This window comes from Anthonomus grandis, chromosome 10 (genome assembly GCF_022605725.1).
Source record: "Anthonomus grandis grandis chromosome 10, icAntGran1.3, whole genome shotgun sequence".
NCBI classification, from domain to species: Eukaryota; Metazoa; Arthropoda; class Insecta; order Coleoptera; family Curculionidae; genus Anthonomus; species Anthonomus grandis.
The window spans coordinates 21,502,307-21,526,901 of NC_065555.1; the positions used below are offsets into that span (position 1 = coordinate 21,502,307).

The window sequence follows — 24,595 nt, forward strand, 5'->3', positions numbered from 1 at the left end:
CTTATCAATACAGTAAATGTGAGTACCTATTTTTTTGCATCTTGGAGTTGTGTTTTACCAACATTAAAAGACCATATCTTCGCGAAAAAATCGTCAATTTAAAGGACAACATTCATGAGTAGGAAAAGACTGGTGTATAGAAACGAGAGTGGTGACTTGTAGTGAAACATTAAGAAAAAATACCACAAATAGTTATCTGGACCGTAAAAGACGAATATAAAAATCGTCTTTTTGTTGTTTAAAAAAGTTCGTTTTTGTTGCTGATAAATAAATATAGTTGTTTTTTATTTGGTTTCCTTAAGGTGCAATTGTATAATTTTTGTATAACAGAGATGATAATTAGTAATACTTCATGGTAAAAATATTCCACAGATTTAATAGAAAAACATATAGAACTTTTTAGAATCAGTAAAATAGTGTGAAAATCTGCAAATATGTAATTTGCTTAGTTGTAGGTTCAAAGGTACTAAAAAACCATTCCACAATAAGAATAGTCCTTACATGACATTTAATAACAAGGAAAAAATTTAGAAAATTTTTTAAATAAAAAAGTTATCAAGAATTCATTAGAATCTAAATTTATAATATTTGTGATCAATATACAAACCTATATGAGGCTTCAGTGTACCATGTAGAAACCATCAATCTCTTATTTTCAGCCAAATTATTAAACCAAATACCCTTTGTATCTGGAACTGAAGAATTGTATGCAATAAACAGTAAAGGTAATACTATGTTTTGAACCTTAAACAAAAAATAAAACATGTAAGGAAGACAACACATTATGATAGATAATTTATTATATGGTTTATGTTGACCTTAATGAAGAAATATATATTTATTTACCTCTTTAAATGTCACCAAATCTTTCTTAGCCTGTTTAAAAGCCAGAATGCTAAAATGCAGACATAACTGTGCCTCATAGTGTTTTAAAAATTCTTTAACCAGAGTCCTATCAGTGCATGATTCCATACCTTGACTAGCTTTTAGTAAAGACTGGTCAAAGTTGAATACTGCTGTGACATAATCAGTGCCGCTCTTAACATTTTCTATATGTTCATCAAGAGCAAGACCTGCCAATTTTTCCAGGACAGAAGCAGAGAAAATCCAAAATTCCCATGTGAGTTGTGAAGAAATGCTAGCCTCCTTCTGATATCTAAAATAGATATACCAGTGAAATAACTTTATTCTTCATTGATATTGATGCTAAAAATACCTGACAAGAACTTCCGCAAAAGTTTCATACCAAATAATACTATTATCGAAGATCCCAAATTTCTTTTGTTCAATTGCAAAAGCATGCTTGTAAGCTTCTTTTACCAAGTTGTTTTCTAAAAAATGTTTTAGCAGCTTCACTCTAAGGTTGACATCCATTGGTCTAAAATAAGTTAACGGTTATGGTAAGCAAGAAATTATTTATTAAGTTAGTAGTAATCCTACCTATTCTCAAGTTCCTTAAGAAGAAATTCAGTAACTTCAGAAGGATCTTTACATTCATTACTTATTAATTTTTGTTTTAAATTTGAAACAATTGGATTGTGAGGATCTAGAGATTGAGCTAATTCACAGAAATACCTGGCTCCTGAATTATCAAGACCAACATCATCTTTAGACATTAATTCACAAACTAGAAAAAAATTTATTACACTTCATTATATTTGTATTTTGCAAAATTTACAAACCTTTTAAAACCAAGGTATTCTGTTTAGGATCTTGTTGCAGGCTTGTTTTATAAGCTTCTAAAGCAGCCTGTGTCCTTCCAAGCTTCTCAAGGGCTTTGCCCAACAAATTATGACCTTCAGGAGATTTTGGCTTAACACTTAAATATGAGGTGACATATCTGATTGCTTGTTCATAATCCCCAACATTGAAATAGAGCTTAGCAAAGAAGAAACAACGAAGATTCCTCTGTAATTAATAGAATTATATAATACTAATAATATTAGAAATAAATATTTCATAGAAACCTTCATTTTTAAAATGGATTTGAATCCATTTGAATCCATCTAGAATCTAGTCTAGATAAAGACAAAAAATATTTATATTTAATAAAGGATCTTTTTTTCTGCGTCTTAGTATATATTATGGAAATGAGTTCGACAGTTTAGTAATTTTTTAAAATAAGTTTGGTACAGTGTACACACGATACATCGTCCCCATGCTTTTATCGATTTTCGCATTCATATAGTAACAAATCAAATTTAATTTTCACAAAATTTTAATATAAATTGTAGATAATGGTATATTTTTGACACTATTTTATTAATGATACATAAGTTTGCAATAAAAATTATTATTATTATTATTAATTTAAGAAACAATATAAAAACACATTCCTTATAAAACACTTTTAGCTGATAATTTGTTAAGAGCCAGCTGGAAAGATATAAAGTGTAATTTATTTCAGGAAGGGAAGAAAAAGACTATAGAACTCTTAACTTTTGTTCCTTAAACGCTAGTGATTTAAGTTTTTTTTAATTTGAATCATAAAGTTATCATATTTAATTATGTACCTTTTATGATACCAGACTTGATCATACAATCATACCCAGAAGGTAATCAAGTAGTAGAATCAATCATTTAATTTGAATACATGATTACATTTGAATTGTATATGTTAACTTTCACAAACATTAAGTCAGTAGTTAGTTGCATCCTTTATTTATTAACCCAATAAACTACAAAAACATAAGCATTGAAACTGAAAATCAATTCCTTTTTAGGAAGTTATCTCATCTATATTAAAGACATCACAAAAGAACAGCCCTGTTTAAAATGCTTGAATAAACATTATTTTATATACTTTTAAAACTTATTTTATAAATAATTAGGATTCATATGGACAAGTAGGAATTACTATATGAACAGCTGACACTAAATCAGTATATTGAGCATTTGGAAGTAGTAAGAAATCTGTGTTGTGAGTTTTAGAACGAAATAAAATACTCTTATAAATTGTTGTCTTTTTGAGGATGGCCTCATAGAGATAGAAATTCTACAAAATATAAATTTTGATAATTTTATCAGGTATACATTTCTTGGTATAAAATATAAAGCATATTTTGATTGTTTGATTTGTATGCTGCTGCCACATTTGTTCAATTTGTCATTTAAACTGCCTTGTTATCCAGAAAAGTAAAGTAACAAAAAAAACTACAAGATAGAGAAGTATTGAATTCCCTGGTGACTTTAAAGACTTTAAAAACAAATCTGGCCGCCGCATTGGGAGAGTGTTTAGCGGGAACAATTTGAATTTATTTTCTCAATCCATTTCGTCTGTTAACTGGAATGCAATCCGGGCTGCTCCACAACCATTTTCTTCCTTTTATTATACATTACGTGATAAAATAAATATCTGCTTTCCCTTGGTTAGACTTAAATCCAAGAGACGAAAACCATGGATCACCGCGGGACTAAAAACATCTGCCCAAAATTTGCGATGCTTAGCAAAACTTCGCAAATCTATTGACAATCAATTCATCAGGTCTTATTTTCAGGATTATCGGAAAATTTATAGGCATCTGATAAAAGTCAGAAAGGAACTGTATTACAATGAGCGCTTAGATTCGTCCGGTAACAGACAGAAGGAAAGTTGGTTAATCATTAACGAATGTAGGCAGTCTTCTCGTCGGCGGTTGGTTGAATCGGACTTGGGGCCCGATGATTTCAATGACTATTTTTCTAATATTGCTGAGAAGTTACTGGAAGCAGTTCCCAGTGACGGCGATCCATTGCAGTATCTTAATCGGAATGCTATCAACCAATCATTTTTTTTCCACCCTGTAGATGCCACTGAGGTCCTTGAAACAATTCAGTGCTTGAAGAATCATAGGTCTTCGGGTTCCGATGGTATCTCTTCACGTCTGCTGTTACTTCTGCCTGCGAGCGCTTTGGGTGCTTTGGTTTGGGCAGTCAATCAGTCATTTCTTCAGGGCGAGTTCCCATCCTATTTAAAGGAAGCTATGATTATCCCTCTTCATAAGGGTGGTAGCTTGGACCGACCCTCTAACTTCCGTCCCATATCAATTTTGTCTACCCTCTCCAAGGTTCTTGAGCGGCTTGCAAAAAAGAGAATTGTCTCTTTTTTGACCAAATACAATGTGCTGTCCCCTAATCAGTATGGATTTCAGTCATCTAGGGGCACGCAGGATGCCATTTTCAGATTCTTGGAGAATGTGTATCTATCTATGAACTCCAAGGAGGCTGCAGCAGCGGTGTTCTGTGATCTGTCCAAGGCCTTTGATTGTGTGGATCATGGAATACTGCTGTCAAAGCTTGATTTTTATGGATTTAGGGGAGTGGCTTTGGGGTGGTTGAAGTCATACCTGTCTGGCCGCACACAGAGGGTGGTTGCATCTAGATTTTCGTCAGGGATAGCACATCTTAAATGTGGTGTACCTCAAGGGTCAGTGTTGGGTCCTATTTTGTTTTTATTATACGTTAATGACTTAAGCTCTCTATCACTGCATGGACTAATGGTTCAGTTTGCCGATGATACTACAATTCTGTGGCATAACAAAGATCAAAAAGTAGTCAGATCTCTCATAGTAGAGGACCTTCACAAAATTAAAGAGTGGTGCATCTGCAATCAGCTTGTATTCAATGTTGATAAGACTTTTGTTCTGGGCTTTAAGTGTAATGTAGAGGGTTTTTTGTTTGATGAACAGAGCCCACTACATGGTAGGGATTATTGTCGATTTCTCGGCCTCTTCATTGATGAGAGTTTAAGGTTTGACAACCATGTTTTGGGCCTCGCTGCTAAACTTTCTTCTGGTTGTTTTGCAGTCAGGGTTGCCAGGCATGAGCTGGGGGGGTTGTTTGCTCGTTCAGTTTATTTCGCCTTAATAGACTCTCATATCCGTTATGGGTTGCCATTTTGGGGATTGTGCTCCAAGGGACTCCTTAACATGATTTTTACTATTCAGAAAAAAACATTAAGGTATCTATGTGGTGTTGGTCTGAGAGTCTCTTGTAAACCTCTTTTTGTAGCTGAAAGAATTTTAACAGTTTTCTCACTCTTTATATTGGAAACTGCAACACTCATACATAAGTCCGTAAGTCCACCATCCTGTACCAGTCATAATACTCGTCAAGTGGGCAACTTATCTCTTCCAATCCCCACCTCCTCACTTACGAGAAATTCTCTTATATTTATTAGTCGTAAAATATTTAATCATGTTCCTTTTTCGATTAGGACTGTTACAGACCTTAAAAAGTTTAGGAGAGAACTAAAGAAATCAATCTTACCAAAAGCTTACTACAGCATTGAAGAGTATTTTAACGATTCATTTTAATATTTAAAATTATTTGGTTTTGTCTTGTTTATATAAAATATGCTTCTATGTACAATCAAAATCGATTCTGTATTCTGTTTTTGTCCTGTATAACCAAATAAATACTTGTATTATAAATTCTAGGATTAGGAAGCTTTTAGCATAAGTTTGTAAACTTGGCAAATAAAGTATATTTTGACTTTGACTTTGACTATTTTTAAAATAATTATTTTTTTGTGAATGTATATGGGTATTGTTTTATATATACATAAATAACAACATATATATCGGGTGACACAGGAAAAAGATCTTTTACATGTCTTTTTAAAATGTCCAAATAATTAATTTTGGCGTTTACTTTATTTTTTTAAAATGCACATTATTGGAAACAACCAATTTTAAAATAACAAATTTCATTTGTTTATCTTGAAAAGTAAAAAAGTTATTAAGTGCTCTCTTTTTCCTGGGTCACCCCATATATACATATACACTACCAGCCAAAAGTGAAGAAACATTTACAAATTTAACAATAACATCTTAACATACAAGATATTATTTTACATTTTTAGTAGAAAATATTTAGCTCTATTATTGCAGCATAAAAACACATCCTTCTTGTTTGTATTTACCTTATCAGTTGATCAAAAAATTATTTATGATATTTTATGTTGACAAAAGTGAATAAACATTCCAAACAAATCTTATTTGGTATTTAAAGTGATTATTTATCATTAGTTTGGATCTTAACGTTGAGTGTTAAACTGTTATATACAATTTGTGCAAAATGCCTCGCGGAATAGATCCGAGTATTGATCTCCGAAAATTAATTGTTTCAAAATTTCAAGCTAGTGTAAAACAAAGTGAAATTGCTAGGCAAATTAATCGTAATAGATCCGTAGTTTCAAAAACTATTGCTGCTTTTAAAAAATATAATAGTGTGACTACCCATCCAAGTTATGAACGGCCAAGGAAAACGAATGAAGTTATTGAGAGAAAAATAAAAATGTTGGCAACAGAAAATCTCTTGATGCCCGCCACAGAAATTTATAATGAAATACCTGGGGTTTCAGTATCTGTGCGTACTATTCGTCGTCGTTTGACTGAATTTAGACTTTATAGCCGTCGTCCAGCCAAAAAACCATTCATTTCTAAAAAGAATAGATTGGCTAGACTCCAATTTGCACAGGAACATCTTGATTGGACAACCCAAAAGTGGAAAATAATTCTATTTTCTGATGAAAGTAAGTTCTGCCTATTTGGATCTGATGGAATGAAATGGGTTCGTCGTCCTGCCAATACTAGACTTAATCCAAAGTACACCAGGGCAACTGTGAAACATGGAGGAGGCAATATCATGGTTTGGTGTTGCTTTTCCGGATCAGGAGTAGGACCATTAATTCAAATTCAAATAGTTTATTGTCCAACAGGAAAATTCCCAATTACAAGACAATCGAAATAATTAAAATTAAAGCAGTACAAGTTATAAGCACCTTAAATAAGTAGTACAAAAAAAATTATATAAAAAAATAATATAAGATCCAATATAGAGTGATAACAAAATTTAAAATTTAAAACAATAGCATAATTGTAAGAATATAAGACACACTAACCAAATGATAACATCACAGAAAAATAATCAGGTATCATTGAAATTAAGAGAGGAACACATCCTTTTTTCCTTTTTTTAAAAACATATTCAGTGCTGCTAAAGATGTCGACATCTATAGCATTCATCTGATTATACCATGTACAAGCATGGCACAGTGGAGCTTTGCTGGACAGATTTGTTAAGTTAAGAGAGGGATAAAATATATGGTGCCTCCTTGTATTGGCAGGAGGAACAAATAGAGGTAGCCTCTCTAAGAGCTCAGAACAATCAATTTTATTATTGCAAAGTTAATACAAAAATATCTGACTAGAGAGAATAGTACTTTGCTTTAGTGACAAATAGTTGAATCTATTCAGCAGGTACTCCTGTTCCACACCTCTTACTGGATATACTCCATCCAACTTAACAGAAAGTAACTTTAAGAATCTGCGCTGTACATTAAGAAAAGTTGAAGGAAAAATGGACAGATTTCAATTTTTCAGAATTCTTCAGGATCATATGCTTCCATACGCAGAAGAAAATATGCCGCTTCGATGGTCGTTTCAACAGGATAACGATCCGAAGCATACCGCAAAAGTAGTAAAGAAATGGTTTGATGACAACAATGTGCCCCTTATGAAATGGCCCGCACAAAGTCCGGATCTAAACCCGATAGAAAACCTATGGGACCATTTAGATAGGAAAATCAGACAAAAAAATAAAGATAAATTTAGAAACCAGGATGATTTGTTCACAGGTCTTCAAGAGGAGTGGAATTCCATTTCAGCAGATTATATTGGCAGCCTAATGAACTCTATGCGAGGTCGGTGTGCTGAAGTTATAAAAAATAAGGGTTTTGCTACACATTATTAGTCTTTGTATGTACAACTAACTAATACATTGTGTATAAAAAATAAATAAAAATAGTGTTTCTCCACTTTTGTCCCCTGTAAAAACAAGAATAAAATATATTAGTTGTCACTTGTTTTTTTTTTAATTTTTTATTGAGGTACTGAAGACTAGAAACAGAATTATATTTAAAAAAAATAAAAAATTTATGATCAAATACACTAATATAAAAATAAATACAAAAGACACTTTGTTTCTCCACTTTTGTCCGGTGGTGTATATAACATTGTATAGCTATTTTTCTAGTTGATAATGTTGAATACAGTATATAAAATTTTATATGTATTTAGTTATTGTTGTAACTTTAACTTTAGTCACAGATTTTTTTTTGTAGTACAAGGAGTAGAAGGTAAATAAAATGTTGTCTATTTTATTTGTTTATATTTCCTGTACATTTGTAAAAAATTTCAGATAATATATTTAACCTTTGTTTCTTCTGAGAAATAAAACATTTTATAGCATTGACACATATGGAAATACTCTCACAGATATTTTATGCTAGTATGTCCTGTTGCATTAATGATGCATATTAATGTAAATGCCTTAAAAATATTTTTCTACAATGTTGACACCACCTAAAACCCAAATAATTTTTGGTAAAAATTTGGTTATAACTTCCAATTCACTCTTATATTTACTACTACTTATATTTAAAAATAAATGTAATATATATGGTTGGGAGTTTTCCATATATTGTTGGATAATTTGTGTGGTACAATATACATTATGCTATACCTGCATCAAGATTGTAAAATCGTTTACCATTATATTAATTATAAGAATTGAGAGAGAATGATTAACATAAATAACACATAACATAAAGATCCCAGATACCTCACATTTAAGTCTAATAAAATAGACAATCTAATAACATAAGTCTAAATCCAGTTTAAAATAAAAACTCAGAAGCTGTGACTTAAGCTATTGCAATGCCACAACCCTGAAATCATATATTGTCAGCTGAGACAACAATATTACAGGATACACGCACATAAATTGTTTTAATCACCAAAAATTCTTGTTCTGTATTAATAACTTCTTTTTTCTTCTTTCTATCTTGTGATAATTATATATCCTTAATCTTAATAAAATATTCTTAATCTTAAATCTTCTGCTGATTATTTTTTTAAAAATTGCTACCTAAAAGGATTTCATAATGATAATTAGTTAAGTTTAAGTAATATTATGAAATACAAATTAAAGTTATATTTAGTTAAACCACCAAATTAACCATTTAAAATATTACATATAAACATATTTTAAACGAATTAATGCAGTTTATAGCAAAAAAAATATTTAAAATGCGACAAGTTAAAGTAAATTAAATATAACAGAATAAAAAGTAAAAATTTATTAAAAAAGAAGACATTTATTTTCCGGTCTTGTTGTCTTTAAGCATTTCCCATTTTGCAAAATTTTAAAATTTGACCCAAACAACTACTGAAGAGAATAGATTAAGAGAAAAAAATTATTGGATTATTCACATAAGACACTAAAAAATAATATTTCAATCCTTTAACATATGCTAAAATAGGAGTCTACTCTAGTCTATTTGATGATCCAAACTCATTGTTATTGATAAATACATTGTCAAACTTTTTTAACATATGAACTCTTAGTTGCCAAATTGTATATATTTTCTATAATAAATACAGGGTGTCCCATTAGTGCGATAACGGACGATAGCTCCTTATACAGTGATACAAAAAAAAAAAAATTTTATACAAAGTTACTTTGCTGTCTAAGGTGCATAACATAAAAATATTTTTGGATATACAGGGTGATTCATAAATGTGATATGATACACAACTTTTTTAATTTAAATGGAACACCCTAAATCTTATTGCATTTTTGGATTGCTTTAAAAATTCTGCATACCTTTTATCAAGCATCGTCTATACTAAAACTTACCCGTTTGTGAGATATTTAATATTTTATCAAAAAATCGACGTTTGCACGTCTCCACAAAAACAAAAATAATTCACTCATTTGGGATCCTACAAGCCAAATCTTTTGTAGGTTGTTAGTGCATACTTACACTTACTTTATGGTCCTATGAGAATTTGATAATATTCTACAGGGTGTTCGCAATACTCTATCCAAAACCAAAAAATGTAAACAACCATATCTTATTTTTTTCAAATGGAATAACCCATATTTTTTTATCTTAAAATGTTCACAATGTGATAAGCTTCCTTTTTTGTTAAGCATGTCCTATACCTATCTGTAATAGTTATCGAGTTTTTTACACTTTTTCCTAATTTCGCCCTTAAAATCCACAATAGTCGCGTTTTAATTTTAAAAAAGTTTGCTTAGTTGGCCATGGAAATAACAATTGCACAAAAATTAAGCAATTACTTTGACAGAAGATTTAGTGTTGTCAGTTTATCACTAAAGCGAAACATTTTTGCATTAAAAATGAATTTTTCGAAAGAGGATATGGTGAAAATGATTTACTGTTTGGGTGCGAGTGAGAAAAATTGTTTACTGGCAAGCAGAGTTTATGCACAGAGATATCCGGATGCAGAACGACATACAAATCGATTGGCATTTAAAAGACTAAAGGAGAGATTTGAAAGAACTGGAAATTTAAATTATGAAATGTCAACAAAGACAAAAAACAGGGGCAAATCTAGAAAATGAAATGCTTGTTATGCAAGCCCTAGTAGAAAATCCGCATGTCTCTTGTAGGCAAATTGAAAGGCAGTTGGACATTAAAAAATCCACTGTTAATAGAATCACCCGGAAACATAAATTTCATCCATATCACGTACAGCTTGTACAAGAATTAAGCGATCAAGATTTTGCTAATCGCCGAAACTTTTGCCGCTGGGCTTTGCATCAAATCCAACTGTAACAGGACTTTTTTGACTTTGTGTTGTTCACTGATGAAGCGACATTCCATAAAAATGAATTTGTAAACCAACACAACTCCATTATTACAACGATGTAAATCCAAGGCATGTGATACCACTTGATCATCAACATAGATGGTCACTTAATGTATGGGCTGGTATCATTGGGACAAAGCTTCTTGGACCATATTTCTTTGATGGGGCAGTGAATGGTCAGAACTTTCTACATTTTTTGTAAAATGAATTCGAAGAAGAGCTGGATGATTTACCGTTACAAACAGTAAGACGAATGTGGCTACAATTAGATGGAGCGCCTCCTCATTTTAGCCGTGTTGTGAGGGCCCATCTAAATGACCATTTTCGAAATAAATGGATTGGCAAGAGAGGACCAGTTGCTTGGCCGGCCAGATCTCCTGACCTCACAAAACTCGATTTTTTCTTGTGGGGGTTTGTGAAAAATCGGGTTCAAAGGCCTGTTACCACCAAAAACGACATGAAGCAAAGAATTCGGAATGTTTTTCAAGAAGTAACTAGAGTAAGGTTACAGAAAGTAAGCAGTTCTTTTGTTAAACAAATTCGTTTGTGTGATCGACACCAGGGTGGACATGTAGAACATTATTTATAGTTTAATGTACATACCTTTTTGGTTTAGTCATTTGTTATTGTTCACAATTTTAATTTTTTTTATTTAAGGAATATTTTTTTGTTGATTTTTCGATTAGTTTTAAGATTTTATTATTTGATAAATTTTAAACAAAATTTCTTTTCTGTACATTTTGGTATCATTACATTTGTTGTAATTTAATAAAATGCCAAATTTAAAATGCTTAATCCGTTTCGTTTACTATTTTTAAAGTTTAAGGTTTAATAAATTGTTTTTTTCAAATATCTTTAAACCTTTAGCAAAATCTTTATCAGATAATTCTTGCATAATCTGTAGGTACCTACATAAAAACATGTGATTCTGTTAACAGTGGATTTTTGAATTATCTAACTGTGCTTGCCAATAAACAGTAAAGTTACCTCAATTGCATCCAAACAGTTGAAACAGTAAATAATTTTCACCATATCCTCTTTCGAAAAATTAATTTTTAATGCAAAAATGTTTTGCTTTAGTGATAAACTCACAACACTAAATCTTCTGTCAAAGTAATTGCTTGATTTTTGTGCAATTGTTATTTCCATGGCCAACTAAGCAAACTTCTTTTAAATTAAAACACAACTATTGTGGATTTTAAGGGCGAAATTAGGAAAAAGTGTAAAAAACTCGATAACTATTACAGATAGGCATAGGACATGCTTAACAAAAAAAAAAGCTTATCACATTGTGAACATTTTAAGATAAAAAAATATAGGTCATTCCATTTGAAAAAAATTAGATATGGTTGTTTACATTTTTTGGTCTGTAGAATATTATGAAATTCTCATAGGACCATAAAGTAAGTGTGCATACTTACCACTAACAACCTACAAAAGATTTGGTTTGTAGGATCCGAAATGAGTGAATTATTTTTGTTTTTGTAGAGATGTGCAAACGTCGATTTTTTGATAAAATATTAAATATCTCACAAACGGGTAAGTTTTACTATAGAAGATGCTTGATAAAAGGTATGCAGAATTTTTAAAGCAATCCAAAAATGCAATAAAATATAGGCTGTTCCATTTAAATTAAAAAAGTTGTGTATCATATCACATTTATGAATCACCCTGTATATCCAAAAATATTTTTATGTTATGCACCTTAGACAGTAAAGTAACTTTGTATAAAAAATTTTTTTTTGTATCACTGTATAAGGAACTATCGTCTGTTGCCGCACTAATGGGACACCCTGTATAATAATTATTATGCTAAATATTAATGTTAGTAATAAGAAACAAAGGTTTTTAGTGTATACTATATAAGAAGAGACCAACCCAAAAGACATCTAAATCTATCTGCCAAAATAACAGCAGTGTTTTCACAATATTATAGTAAATGGGTTTCACTATTTGTATACAGGCTAATATCCAGAGATGAAAAACTCATACCTTATGCAAGTAAACCCCATACCATGTGCCTTCCATTGCATTTCATCTTCACCCAAGCCCATGCCAACCCAACCCATCCCATTTATCCATCCCAACCCAACCTATCCCATCCAACCCAAGCCATCCCAATCCAATTCAACTGAGACACTAAACAATATGGAACAAATAAAAAAATGTTTAATCAAGGAACATGTGTTATGGCAACATTGTCACCTTGCTGTGTTATGTCAAACATCGAGTAGGTCAATAAAATATGAAGATGGAAGAGAATTTTGTTTTTGTTATTTATACGAAAAAACCATTTTCCTTAGAGTTAATTTTAAATAAAATATCCCATATTTTATATTGTTTTTAATTCAGACCAAAATCGGCCCAGCCATAGTTCACTCTCATAACCATCAAGCCATTCTTGCAAGTCCTTGCAACAAATTTTCAAAAATGGGTTTATGTGCTACATAGTTACACATTGTCATGATTTTTGTTCTTTTTTAAAAGAAAATATTATTCATCTTCCAATTTTTTTTGCTTAAAATAGTCCAAAGAAGATTAGCTCACTATTTCATATTCAAAAATGTAAAAACCAGAGATACCTAGTCAACTAGAACCAAGAAATAAACTACAAAATAGAATATTGGTGGAGACAATTTTACAATTAAAAGATATTGCCATATTGTTGTAATACTTGTTTATTGTAATATTGTTGTAATGATTGATTTCACTCCAAATAGTGTTAAAGAGAATGATTGTCAGTAACATTACTTGGTATAAACAGTGGTCTTATCAATGAAATGATTTATCTTTCTTTTGACTACATGAAATTGAGGAGTAGCAAACATAGTCAGTTTTCATTTTTCACAAAACTGAAGATTCCTAATAAAACAATGCTATTTCATATAAACAAGTAGGATGGAATGGTATAAAAGCAGGCTATGGCATGGCATGGTTACCTAAATGTCCCAAAGGGACTAAGAATAGACGCCCTTCCTGTTGATGTCCTTACTAAATATCATAATTTTTATTCAAATATCTAAAAAAGGTTTGGAAGGTGGAAAAATAAAATGCCGGCAAAAAATCGTTACAAAATAAGGGCACAAACCTCTGTTTCAGTGTTGATTTTTCGAAGGTTATCACTAATATATTTGTCTACTTCTTGCTTTGTTCTAAACATGGCGAATATTTAAAATATGTCCTTCTGAACAATTATCACGTTTTTACTACTTATTTCAGTAAATCATCAACCAAAAACCGGATCGTCTCTTTCCTTATTTGCAAAACTCACGTCAGAATTCACAAAATGCGAACATCGCATCAATTCAACTTGCCACTCAAATCTGACATTTCTAGCAGACAGACGATAATGTCAATTTTTTTTTTTGACATTATTGCCAGTTGCTCACGATTCTCACGAATCTTCAATATTAAAGGCCGATTCCCATCTAACCAGCATCGAGCAGCGCGGCACAGAGCAGAGCAGCGCAGCACGAAGCAGTGTTTTCTGGCATCAATTCCCACCTAAGCAGCACAGAATTTTCAGTTTATGGTTTTTTTATTCAGGTCGTCAAGATATCTTTATCAGACGATTTTATATTTCTTGCAGTTGCTTTATGCGATGAATTTATGAGGGCGAATTCCATACACTTTTCGGGCGTCTCCAGCAAGATAAATAGAAGTTCTATAAGTACTATCGAATGTCCTCAGAAAAAGTTTATATACTATTCAATCTTTTGTGCATTTCTTTGACGAAACAAAATACTAAATTTCGGCAGAGCATCAGTCCACAAGAGAGGCTAACTATTTTTCTAAGGTAAGCAAATGATTGATTTAATTAGTCCAAACATTTACTTTTAAGGGATATGAAAACATAATTTTAACGCAACAAAATAAACTGATTTTATGTTTAATAATATGATTGTAAAAATAAACACTTGTTAACAAAATAGTCCTAAGGAAACACATAGAAAAAATAAACTAAAAAACATATCTCTTCACAAAAAAATGGGCAAGATTAGTGAGGTGTCTATGAGTGAGGTAATTGAGTAGCGAATTGTGAATAGTATGTTTTCCCGAAGAATGTAGACGATTCATCTTGTACAGAAATCTGTTGTTGCAGTGGCGGTCGAGTTTGTACAGATGGTGGATTCTGCATAGGTGACTGTATTTGCATTGGTGGTTGAAATGGTACTGTCTCATGAATTTGGGATGGTGTCTTGGGATTGTGACCCAGTATTTGACTCTCACTAGAAGTTTCTGTTATCAAAGAGAAGGAATTTGATAAAATTTGCAATTGGTATGAATTTACTATTTGAAATACTTTATTTTTCACGGTATCTTGCCATGGTTGCTGCTTTCTGAAAAGCGTCTCTTAAAGTTTTCCATCTCTGCTTACAGACCTCGGCTAAAAAAATGTGTAATAGTATTTAACTATATGTATATCGCGGAATATAAAAATATTTATTTATATAACAAGATTACGAAATGAAAATTCGCACACGAAGTTGAATGTATTTCTCGCACTAGTATTATAATCAGTTAAAAAACAAACACTATTTTTAACAGTTGTAAAAAAAAATATTTTTATATAGAATACATTATTAAGTATGGTGTTCTTTTTCAGGTTTTTGGCAACAGGGGCAGACTACCAGACACCTTCTTTTAACTTTAGAATAGAACACTCCACAATACATAAGATTATACGTCATACCGCCAATGTTATTTGGGAGACTCTAGGAAATATTCTAATGCCACAACCCACAACAGAGTTACTTCGGTATTGTGCACACAAATTTGAAAGTACTTGGAATTTTCCTAATTGTGTGGCTGCGATAGATGGCAAGCATGTTACTATACAAGCACCTCCCAGAAGTGGATCCTTGTATTTTAACTATAAGAAATCATTCTCAGTAGTGTTATTGGTGATGGTAGACGCAGAATACAGGTTCATTGCCATGGATGTTGAAGCATACGGTAAAAATAGCGATGGTGGGATATTTACTGATTCGAATATGGGAAAAAGTCTTAAAAATTGAACATTTGGAATGCCTAAAGATCGACCAGTTATTGTAAAGTGGGAACCTTTACCACATGTAATAGTGGGAGACGAAGCGTTCCCTTGTAAAACTTATTTAATGAGACCTTACTCAGGACGCGGATTGTCACAAGATAAAAGAATTTTCAATTATCGCTTCTCCATAGCTCGTAGAGTCTCTGAAAATGTCTTTGGGATTCTTTGTCAAAAGTTTAGAATATTCTTAAATATAATACAGATTCACCCAAAAAATGCAGAAAAAATAATTTTATCTAGTCTTTGTTTGCATAACTTCCTTAGAAATGAGATTGTCTTCTTGACCGTACTAGAGCAAGAGAGAATAGAAAATGAAGCACCAGTTTTTACAAGTATATCTAACATTGGTGGAAAATGCGCCAATGAAGCAATCAAAATTAGAAATGCATTTAAGGGATATTTTAACTCTGATTCAGGGGCAGTTTCTTGGAAAGAAGATGCAATTAATATAGGAAATGCTTAAAAATGTTAAATAACTAACTTTAAAGTTATTTTATAATTGTATGGTAATAAATAAAGTAAATTACCCGTTACTTATTAGTTTTAAAAATAGTGCCTATAAATGTCATTACTATTATTATTTTTTACTTATAATTATTTTTTACATAGGACTCATCAATGAGTAACTATAGGTACATTGTATTTAAATGGATAGTAAGAGCAATAACAATTTAATATAAATTAAATAGTTAATATAAATACAATAAATTAACACTACCTTTTTTATTAGGTTTATCAATTTCCGTCCAAACTATTTCTCTCCTGTGTTGGTTACTGTAACTTTTATGAGCCATGTCATATAGCTCACTAAATTCAGCCACAAAAGACTTTTAAGAAATAAAAACAAACAAGTTGGAACGAAATGCTGCCTGCGCGCGAATCTTCCAATTCCCACTTGTTCGTCAACAAGCAGAGCGGCGAGTTTACGAGCGACATTCTGCGTGTCAATACTTCACGGGAAATTACAATTTTGCAGCGCCGCGCTGCTCTATTCGGCGCTGCAACGCTCTGCTTAGGTGGAAACGACCCCATTGAATTATACGTATCCAATTGTAAACATTTTGCTGCTCTGCGTCGCGCCGCTTGATGCTGCTTAGATGTGAATTGGCCTTAAGGCAGCGTTCAGTGGCACCGTATTCGGTGGAATCATTCCTAGACGCCACTAAAAAGCACCCGATTCCCGGCGGTGATCGTGTATGTTCGGAGAAAAATTCGGTCCTTTGACGGAATGACAAGAATAACGACACGAATGTTCCCGCGTTTGTTAGTTGTTTACTTACGTAAAAAAGCTCCAACTAATTTGATCAATTATTGCGATTATACTGAATTTGTTTCTTTGTGAAATATTGACCATATTGTTGCTTATAGTGTTTTAAAATAATACCTGAAAAGCTGTATCAATTCCAATTCAGCGATTTTAGCTGTAAAGATGGACGGCCCTACTCAAAACTATCAGAATCAGGACCAAACTATCAACAAAAATTTGTGCCACTTATGCAGTAAAATGTTTTCTTCCATTTCAGCATTGAACAAACATATTAAAGTTATTCATAAGCAGCAGCTCCCAGATAACCCAAAGTCACACATTTCTTGTCCCTTATGCAAAGAGACTAAGTATTCTTGTGAGACTTATTAAAGACTTGAAGCTCATTTACAGGTTAAGTCATGATATCAAAATAGAGTCCTCAACTTTCTATTTTTCCAGTGAAGAAACATTTGAGGAATGGTTAAGAGAGCATAAAATAAGCACAAACTATGCACTTGTTCGCACAAGGAAAATTGAAGACAAGATTAAAAAAGTATATTGTTGCAATCGAAGTGATTTTAGAGGTAATTTGTAGCAATTTCAATTGTTCATTATGGTATGTGAGCAAAGGAAGGGAAGCGATTCTGTTTTAGGTGAACTCCTCGGGCAATGTTCTTTCAATAATATTGAAGCTAGCCATAGTCTAGAAATTGAAACATTTGTTAATGAAAAGACAACTAAAAATCAACAAGTAGCAGTACAACGATTGAACAAGCAATCAACAAGAGAAATTGAAAGTGTATCAAACTTTTTAAGATCTTTAAATGATGAAACTTATGATAAGTAAGTTATCTTTTTATAAAATTATATAAAATATATTAACATATACCTGTAAATGTCTAGGTGCATGAGACAACTGACATCAATGTTGGAACAGATAAATAAGACAAATACAAGTAAACGAAAAATGGACAAACAAGTTTATTTTCCATCAAAGAAGAAGAAGGAGCAGTAAATAAAAATAATTAAATGTATATTTTTTCTATTTATCAGTATTTTTTTTTATATAATAGTAGGTATATTTTTATAGGTTTTAACTATATATGTATGTATATGTGTATTATAATTTTTTATGTAAGTTTTAGGCAAATATTTGAAGTAAATATTTTAAGTTTCTTGCAGTTTCTTCTTATGAGTATTAATCGAAACTGCGAATTGTAAATTAGTATTTTAGCATAAAATAATTAAGTTTCTTTTCAAATCAGTCATAAACATGTCTTTGCAGCATTTATAAAATAAAAATTGTTAATATATGATACATTTATATAACAGTATAACTAATTAAATCCGTTGTGTTTTCACTTACCAAAATTACCTCTCTCCCTAGGTATAAAAGTTATTTAAAAAAATAGGTACTTATTTCAAAAAGATTAATAACATTTATATATTTAAGATTAAAATTAAAGTACGATACTACAATATTTTATAAATTATGTTTTCCATTTATTTATTTTTTTCTAAATATACAATACCCTATTGTTTAAGTTGGGCTTTTCCTTTTGATATGTCCACATATAGAGAACTTAAAAAAATAATAGTTATTTGTATAACGAAAGGGAGCAAAGTGCATAATTTCCTTAAGTGGGTGAAGTTTGATCCAGCAAAAGCATCCACAGTGGGGAAATGACACTGCTCCTACAGTGCATAATTTTCTACTTTCATTCTTATTAATAAGCACAATTTAATGTAAACATTAATTTCATAAAAAATAATAAGCAAGATATAGTCAAATAAAAAAATTCAATTATGCAGGGAAATAAAATTAAAAATTTTCTTATAAGGTAGTAGAAAAATAAATTTTTCAAATAACACTTCCTCAAAAATAAACTATAGTAATTTTAAATAATATCCAAAATCAAATAAATCCATGTCCGCCCAAAGAAATTTTTCAAAATATTTATTAAAAAAAAAATAATTCAATTTCCATTCCATTGGATCGTTCCACCAAACTGCATTTTTTTGATACTTATATTAGGGTATTATGTATAAGATTAATAATTCAATTTTCTTGTTTGCATCCTTTATTTATATTTAATTTATTTAAAGAATCAATAATTATTATTATTCCAGAAACGCTTTTTTTTTATTTTAATTCAATTATTATTCCATTAATTATTATTTACATTAATTATTCTTATTGCCAGAAACCGTTGCTTCTAGCAGCAAACATTGCTCTTTTGTTGGTTGCCCGCCATTCACATATTTAAATATCCGAATGGGACAGTCGGAGATAGCCGAATGATGACGGGAATCGGGTGCTTTTTAGTGGCGTCTATCATTCCTAGAGCAAGTACGACCCACTGGAATAGGTAACTGAATAATATAGAATGAAATCCTATATGAAATTTTTTATAGTACCTTTTAGCAAATAAATTTATTTATTTGATAATACTTTATTTTGCAAAATTTTGTATATAGAAATAATTTTTATTCACAAAGATTAAAATTTAAAAATACAGAAAAATAAATAAATATTAAAAAATCTATTTATTAAATTATTTATCTATTAGTTTTAACAAGCAATGTAATAATTCATAAGTCAAGATATAAAAAATGGCAACATATATGTATCTAGAAAGAGTATATATGTATCTCACACAACATGAGGCATAAAACAATTTAGGTGGATCAAAAGTTGGCCCGGAGGTACTCCTCAGTACTATACAAAATGAATAAAAGGCATTTTTAAAGGGCAGATTCTTTACAGAGACAGGTAACAGATTAAAAAACACTGTACACACTTAAAACCTGATGTGTCATTGCGGGATTTGTTAAGCCTCTGATACCGCGGTACCAAACAAGCCATTGTTCCTGATATAGTGTGAATGAAGATTATCATGGACCATATATTTTTTAGGAATCTCCGTAATAAATAGGAGACATAGGAAAATATAGACACATGGCAGGGTAAGAATTTCTAAGAAGAATGTTTGATTCATCTTAGAAACATTTTTATGTATCGGTATGTTTTTTTAAAATAAGAGTTCCAAATAAAAATGAAAAATTAAAAAAAGAACAAAAAAAACATATTAAAAGATACAATATTAAAACATATTAACGCATGTAGAATGGATATAATACAAAAATATAATTGCTCTCTTTTTAAAATAAATACTGACTTAAATATCATGTAATTAGCATGAGCCAATTAACACAAATTACTTAAGTGTACACACACAAAGAAAGCAGGTATCCTGCTTACTGGCAGTCGGCGCCTATAAGCGCCGATAATTAAGTGTACTTTTAAATTTGTCCGCACATAGAAATAGCCGGCCGGAGCTTGTTGCAAGCGTGAATCGGCACCGACTATTTTACCGGAATGAATTTTTAATTCTTGGTCGCTTATTATCGGAGTTAGACGTGGGGTTTTAGTAGAGTTTTTGATTTATTTTATAATAATGGATGTCGAAATTTTGATATCTGCTGTATGTACAAGACCTGCGCTGTGCAACAAACGGCTAAAGTCTCACAGCAATAGGAACGTAACCCAAAGTTTGTGGAATGAGCTAGCAGCTGAAATGGGGATCAATGATAAGTTTTTATTATTAATAATAAAAGCCTGTTTATTTCCATTATTTAATAAAAACTACGATACTGTAAGTATAGATACCTCTATAATTACTTAAATACACAAACCAGACAAGAAGAAATTACAAATATGATTACATTGTTTAATTACGATAACTTAGTGGATTATTAGAGAAAAAGTGGGTAAATATATCTCTAATTGTTTTAGCTGTATTTGGCGGTCTCCCACCACCATGATTTTCATGATTTCTTTGCGCAATTTTTACATTAGTTAGGTGTCTCTCAAAACCTTCTCTATTAAGAATCGTGTTATGTAGAATACAAATACATTTAATAATATTGTCAGCAACACGTATATCCGTTTCGATGGGTTTGGACAAGATACACCATTTTGCAGTTAGTATCCCAAAAGTGCATTCGATTGTTTTTCGAGCTCTGGAGAGTCTGCTGTTAAAGCACTCATGATCCAGGGGCAAATTTTTTCCGCCGTAAGAGTTGAGTAAAAAATCTAAAAGTGGATAGGCTTCATCACCTATAAAAACATATGGTGCCTTCGTATTTGTCCCTGGAAGATTAGAGGGTTTAGGTATTTCAATTTCCTTGGTAGTTAATAGTTTATAGAAATCTGAGGACTGGAAAGTGCCGCCGTCACTTTGCTTTCCATAACCACCTACGACTATAGCAATCAGTTTGTAATTGGCGTCTGAAATCCCTTGAAGTACAACAGAGAAATATTTTTTATAGTTAAAAAACATAGATCCAGAATTTTTTGGACAAATAACACGCACATGTTTTCCATCAATAGCACCTATTACGCGGGGAAAGTTTCATATATTGTAAAACTCTTCAGAGGTTTTTTTGAAAGTGTCTTTTGTTGGAATAGGCATATGTTCGGGCTGTAACTCTTGCCATATTACTACTACAGTTTCGGCTATAATATTCCCTTCAGTCGAGGCTCCCATTCGAAAAGAAAATCCCAGAGACTTAAATGAACACCCTGTAGCTAAATACCTGAAACAAATAATAAACGTTAATCAATTCCAACACAAAAATTTAAGCAATTTTTTTTTCAGAAAATGTGTTAGAAAAAATTGAAGTATTTGCGTGACCAGTTTGCAGTGGAGTTAGGAAAAATTCCAAAACCTCAGTCGGGGGATGCAGCACCCTCCAGTTACGTATCAAAATGGCCATATTTTCATTCGCTCATTTTTATGAAAGACATAGTAAAAGCCAGAGTCTCTAGTGGAAATTGTAGTATACAAACTGCAGAAAGTATGCAAGACGAAAACGCAAATAGTCACACAAATGAAGAAATTGACCAGGTTCAAGATGAAAGGTTAGATATCGAAACAAACACATGACAAAATAAAGATAACGCTATCCCAAAAACAAATGAAATAAATGAAGCCGAAGCAAACAATGGTGGAAACAAAACAGAACGCCAAGAAGCATTAAACAAAAAAACAAAATCAATTAAAAGAAAACGGGAAACTGAAAGTTGGTATGAACAAATGATAAAAATTGAGAAACAAAAACTGGAATATTTACAAGAAAAGGCTAAGCGACCACGAGTGATGGAGAAGGAGGATGATGATCACACCTGTTTTTTTTAAAGTTTGCTTACTTATGTACGACAAATTCCAGTAAACAAAATACTTAATCATTTAGGAGGCGCGTTCAACAAATTGTCAAAGAATATGCTTATTATGGACATGAATCACCTTTTGTACCAACTCCTCAAATTTCTCCTTATCCTGGAAGTTCATGCTTTTCTTCATCCACGTATAGTACACAAGTCACGCATCCATTTGCTCTACATGCAAATTATACAACTACAATCCATGAGACAGCTGTGGAGCAAGAATTATCGACCGATTTGCTTGAACTTTAGATAAACAGGGTATCTAATTAAATCTTTTAAAACTTTTTCTCAGAATTATACTTTTATTCAATTAATTATATTTAATTTGATAAAAAATGAATTTTTACTCACCTAATAGTAATCACCAGTCTTTCTTCGGGGAGAATTGGCTGTTTGTGCCAGTTGCACCATGTTTTTGATAGAAGTTGCTACTCGTATACGAAAAAACCGTTCTTCATGTTGTTTCAAAGTCAGAAATAGGTGATGATATTTTCCATAAACTTTTCGCTCCTTATTTAGGGGATGAACTCCTTGCCTTCGTCTTTGTATTTGGAGAAAAACGTTTTCCAAAAGCACAAATTCGTTATCGGAGGATGAGCTGGACATCTTACCCTCACTTTCGACTTTATATTAGCAGTTAACCAGCTTTCTTTATGAACGTACAAGCGGGAAAACCGGCGCCGGTATTCAGCGCCGAAATTAAGCGCTGGCTAACCTGCTTTCTTTGTGTGTGCACCTTTAGATCCTAAAACAGACACGTAATCGTTCACTAGAGTGTCTCGACATACTTTTGGAAACTTAATGGGATAGGTTCCAAAATGAGATATATATGTTTCTATAAACAACATCGTTTTTATAAATATGTGGCTAATTTCAATATTTAAAATAGAGATAATTGATTATTTTGCCAGGATAACATTGCTCCGAACAATTTAAAAAATTATACTTAGCTCTTCTTTAAAATATATTTAAGATAGAAGCATATTATAAAAAAGATGAAAATCTGAATTAAATGTGGAAAACTTTTATTTAACTGGATGCATTGAAAAGATGGATATAATATTATCTGTGGCCGTTAGTTTTTTATAAATTTCAAATTCGAGTTTCATGTTGTTTTTTTTTTTAATTAAAAGATCTAGAAAAGGTAGATTGGCAGATTGTTCTTATTCAAATGTGAAATTAATATAAAGATTAATAAAGTTTAGAATTTCCTGAAACTCCAGTAAGTCCTGGAGTTTTAATAAAGAGTTTCAGTTTCCAGTAAGTACAGGAATTGGTCAAGATTATAAATATATCTTCAACCTATACCAACATTTTATATATTTTTTATAAATGTTACGTTTATAAAAATTTTCCCTTCAAGAAAAAATAAAAAATCCTTTGCCAGAAAAGGATGACTGGAGTGAAGAAGTTGCAACTCATTGCAAGATCACACTTCTGACAGTAAAATTTATTATCAACTCGCAAAAAGTTTTGCTTTCATACACTGTCAATAAGAAAAAATTTTCTAATATGATAGCTTGAATTGTGAAAACAGCAGTTGTCGGGTGTATAACGAACATTCTTCGGATATGATGGGTTGGAAATAGGAAAAACGAAACAAGAAATAATCTGTCTTATGTTAACCAAAGTCCAATTACCTGTTTATCGGTTAACAATTTATTTTCAGAGCTTAAGGATGATTTAGGAACAGATTAAAAAAGGAACAGATAAAAAGAGTTTTTGTTGTGCAGCAAAAGTAATTTGCAGCACTGAGGAAACATGAGAGATAAAAAATAATCTTTTATCGATTACTATTGCGTCATGCTTTGCCGTTTGGAAGTGATGATGGAAGTGTTTTTAACGAGAAGCGGGGTACTTATACAATGATTTGTACGTTTTTTAGTGAATGTAGCGAGCTCAGTTTGTGCTTCATTCGCTGATAATTTTCACTTGTCTTAGTAGCGAAGAAGTATTGATAAATGATAGGAAAGGGTTTGTATTACAACTATTACAATTACTTGGCCGTAAAAGCACTGGGAATAAATAGCTGTGTCGTCAGCATATAGTGGCAAAATATCAGATTTATAAAGATTACACAGAAGGGATAGGAGTGTACGTTGGAGAACGCCGGCTTTGAGGGTTAAAAGGCTGTTTTCATTTTTAATTTGAAAGGTATGGTCTTCAAGATAAGAAGCGATTAGGGATACAATATGCATAGGAATAATAAGGAGGGCAAAAACACTAAAAATCACGCCATGTTGCCCGACTTATCAAAAGCACTTTCCATGTTCAGAAGCAGCATAGAAATGTTCATCTTTTTTTCTAAACCATCAAAGATGTCCTGGACAATCGGTGCCGAAAGCATAGTGGTGTTATAGTGGGATTATCTTTTTAGCTTCAACCACAGTCCTGATTCTGTCCAG

The 24,595-nt window shown here is 31.6% G+C and overlaps 1 protein-coding gene and 2 long non-coding RNA genes across 3 annotated transcripts in view; 2 read left to right on the plus strand and 1 right to left on the minus strand.

Moving 5' to 3' along the window:
- The window catches only part of LOC126741168 (E3 SUMO-protein ligase RanBP2-like), a 143,692-nt gene extending 129,722 nt beyond the window's left edge, over positions 1-13,970 (minus strand). Inside the window, exons 1-6 of the mRNA XM_050447516.1 lie at positions 13,750-13,970; positions 1,683-1,908; positions 1,441-1,627; positions 1,217-1,378; positions 847-1,156; positions 608-744 (exon numbers count right to left, since the gene is read on the minus strand). Of these exons, the coding sequence (XP_050303473.1) occupies positions 608-744; positions 847-1,156; positions 1,217-1,378; positions 1,441-1,627; positions 1,683-1,908; positions 13,750-13,821 (1,094 nt within the window). The 5' untranslated portion in view covers positions 13,822-13,970. The remainder of the gene's footprint in view (positions 1-607; positions 745-846; positions 1,157-1,216; positions 1,379-1,440; positions 1,628-1,682; positions 1,909-13,749) is intronic.
- Positions 13,971-14,053: 83 nt separating this feature from the next.
- Positions 14,054-16,247, plus strand: LOC126741174 (uncharacterized). Its single transcript, XR_007662131.1, has 2 exons — positions 14,054-14,457; positions 15,268-16,247. It is a non-coding gene; the product is annotated as an uncharacterized LOC126741174 (long non-coding RNA).
- A 627-nt stretch (positions 16,248-16,874) lies between these two features.
- Positions 16,875-18,306, plus strand: LOC126741173 (uncharacterized). The gene is made up of 2 exons (XR_007662130.1): positions 16,875-17,803; positions 17,864-18,306. It is a non-coding gene; the product is annotated as an uncharacterized LOC126741173 (long non-coding RNA).
- Positions 18,307-24,595: the final 6,289 nt, after the last annotated feature.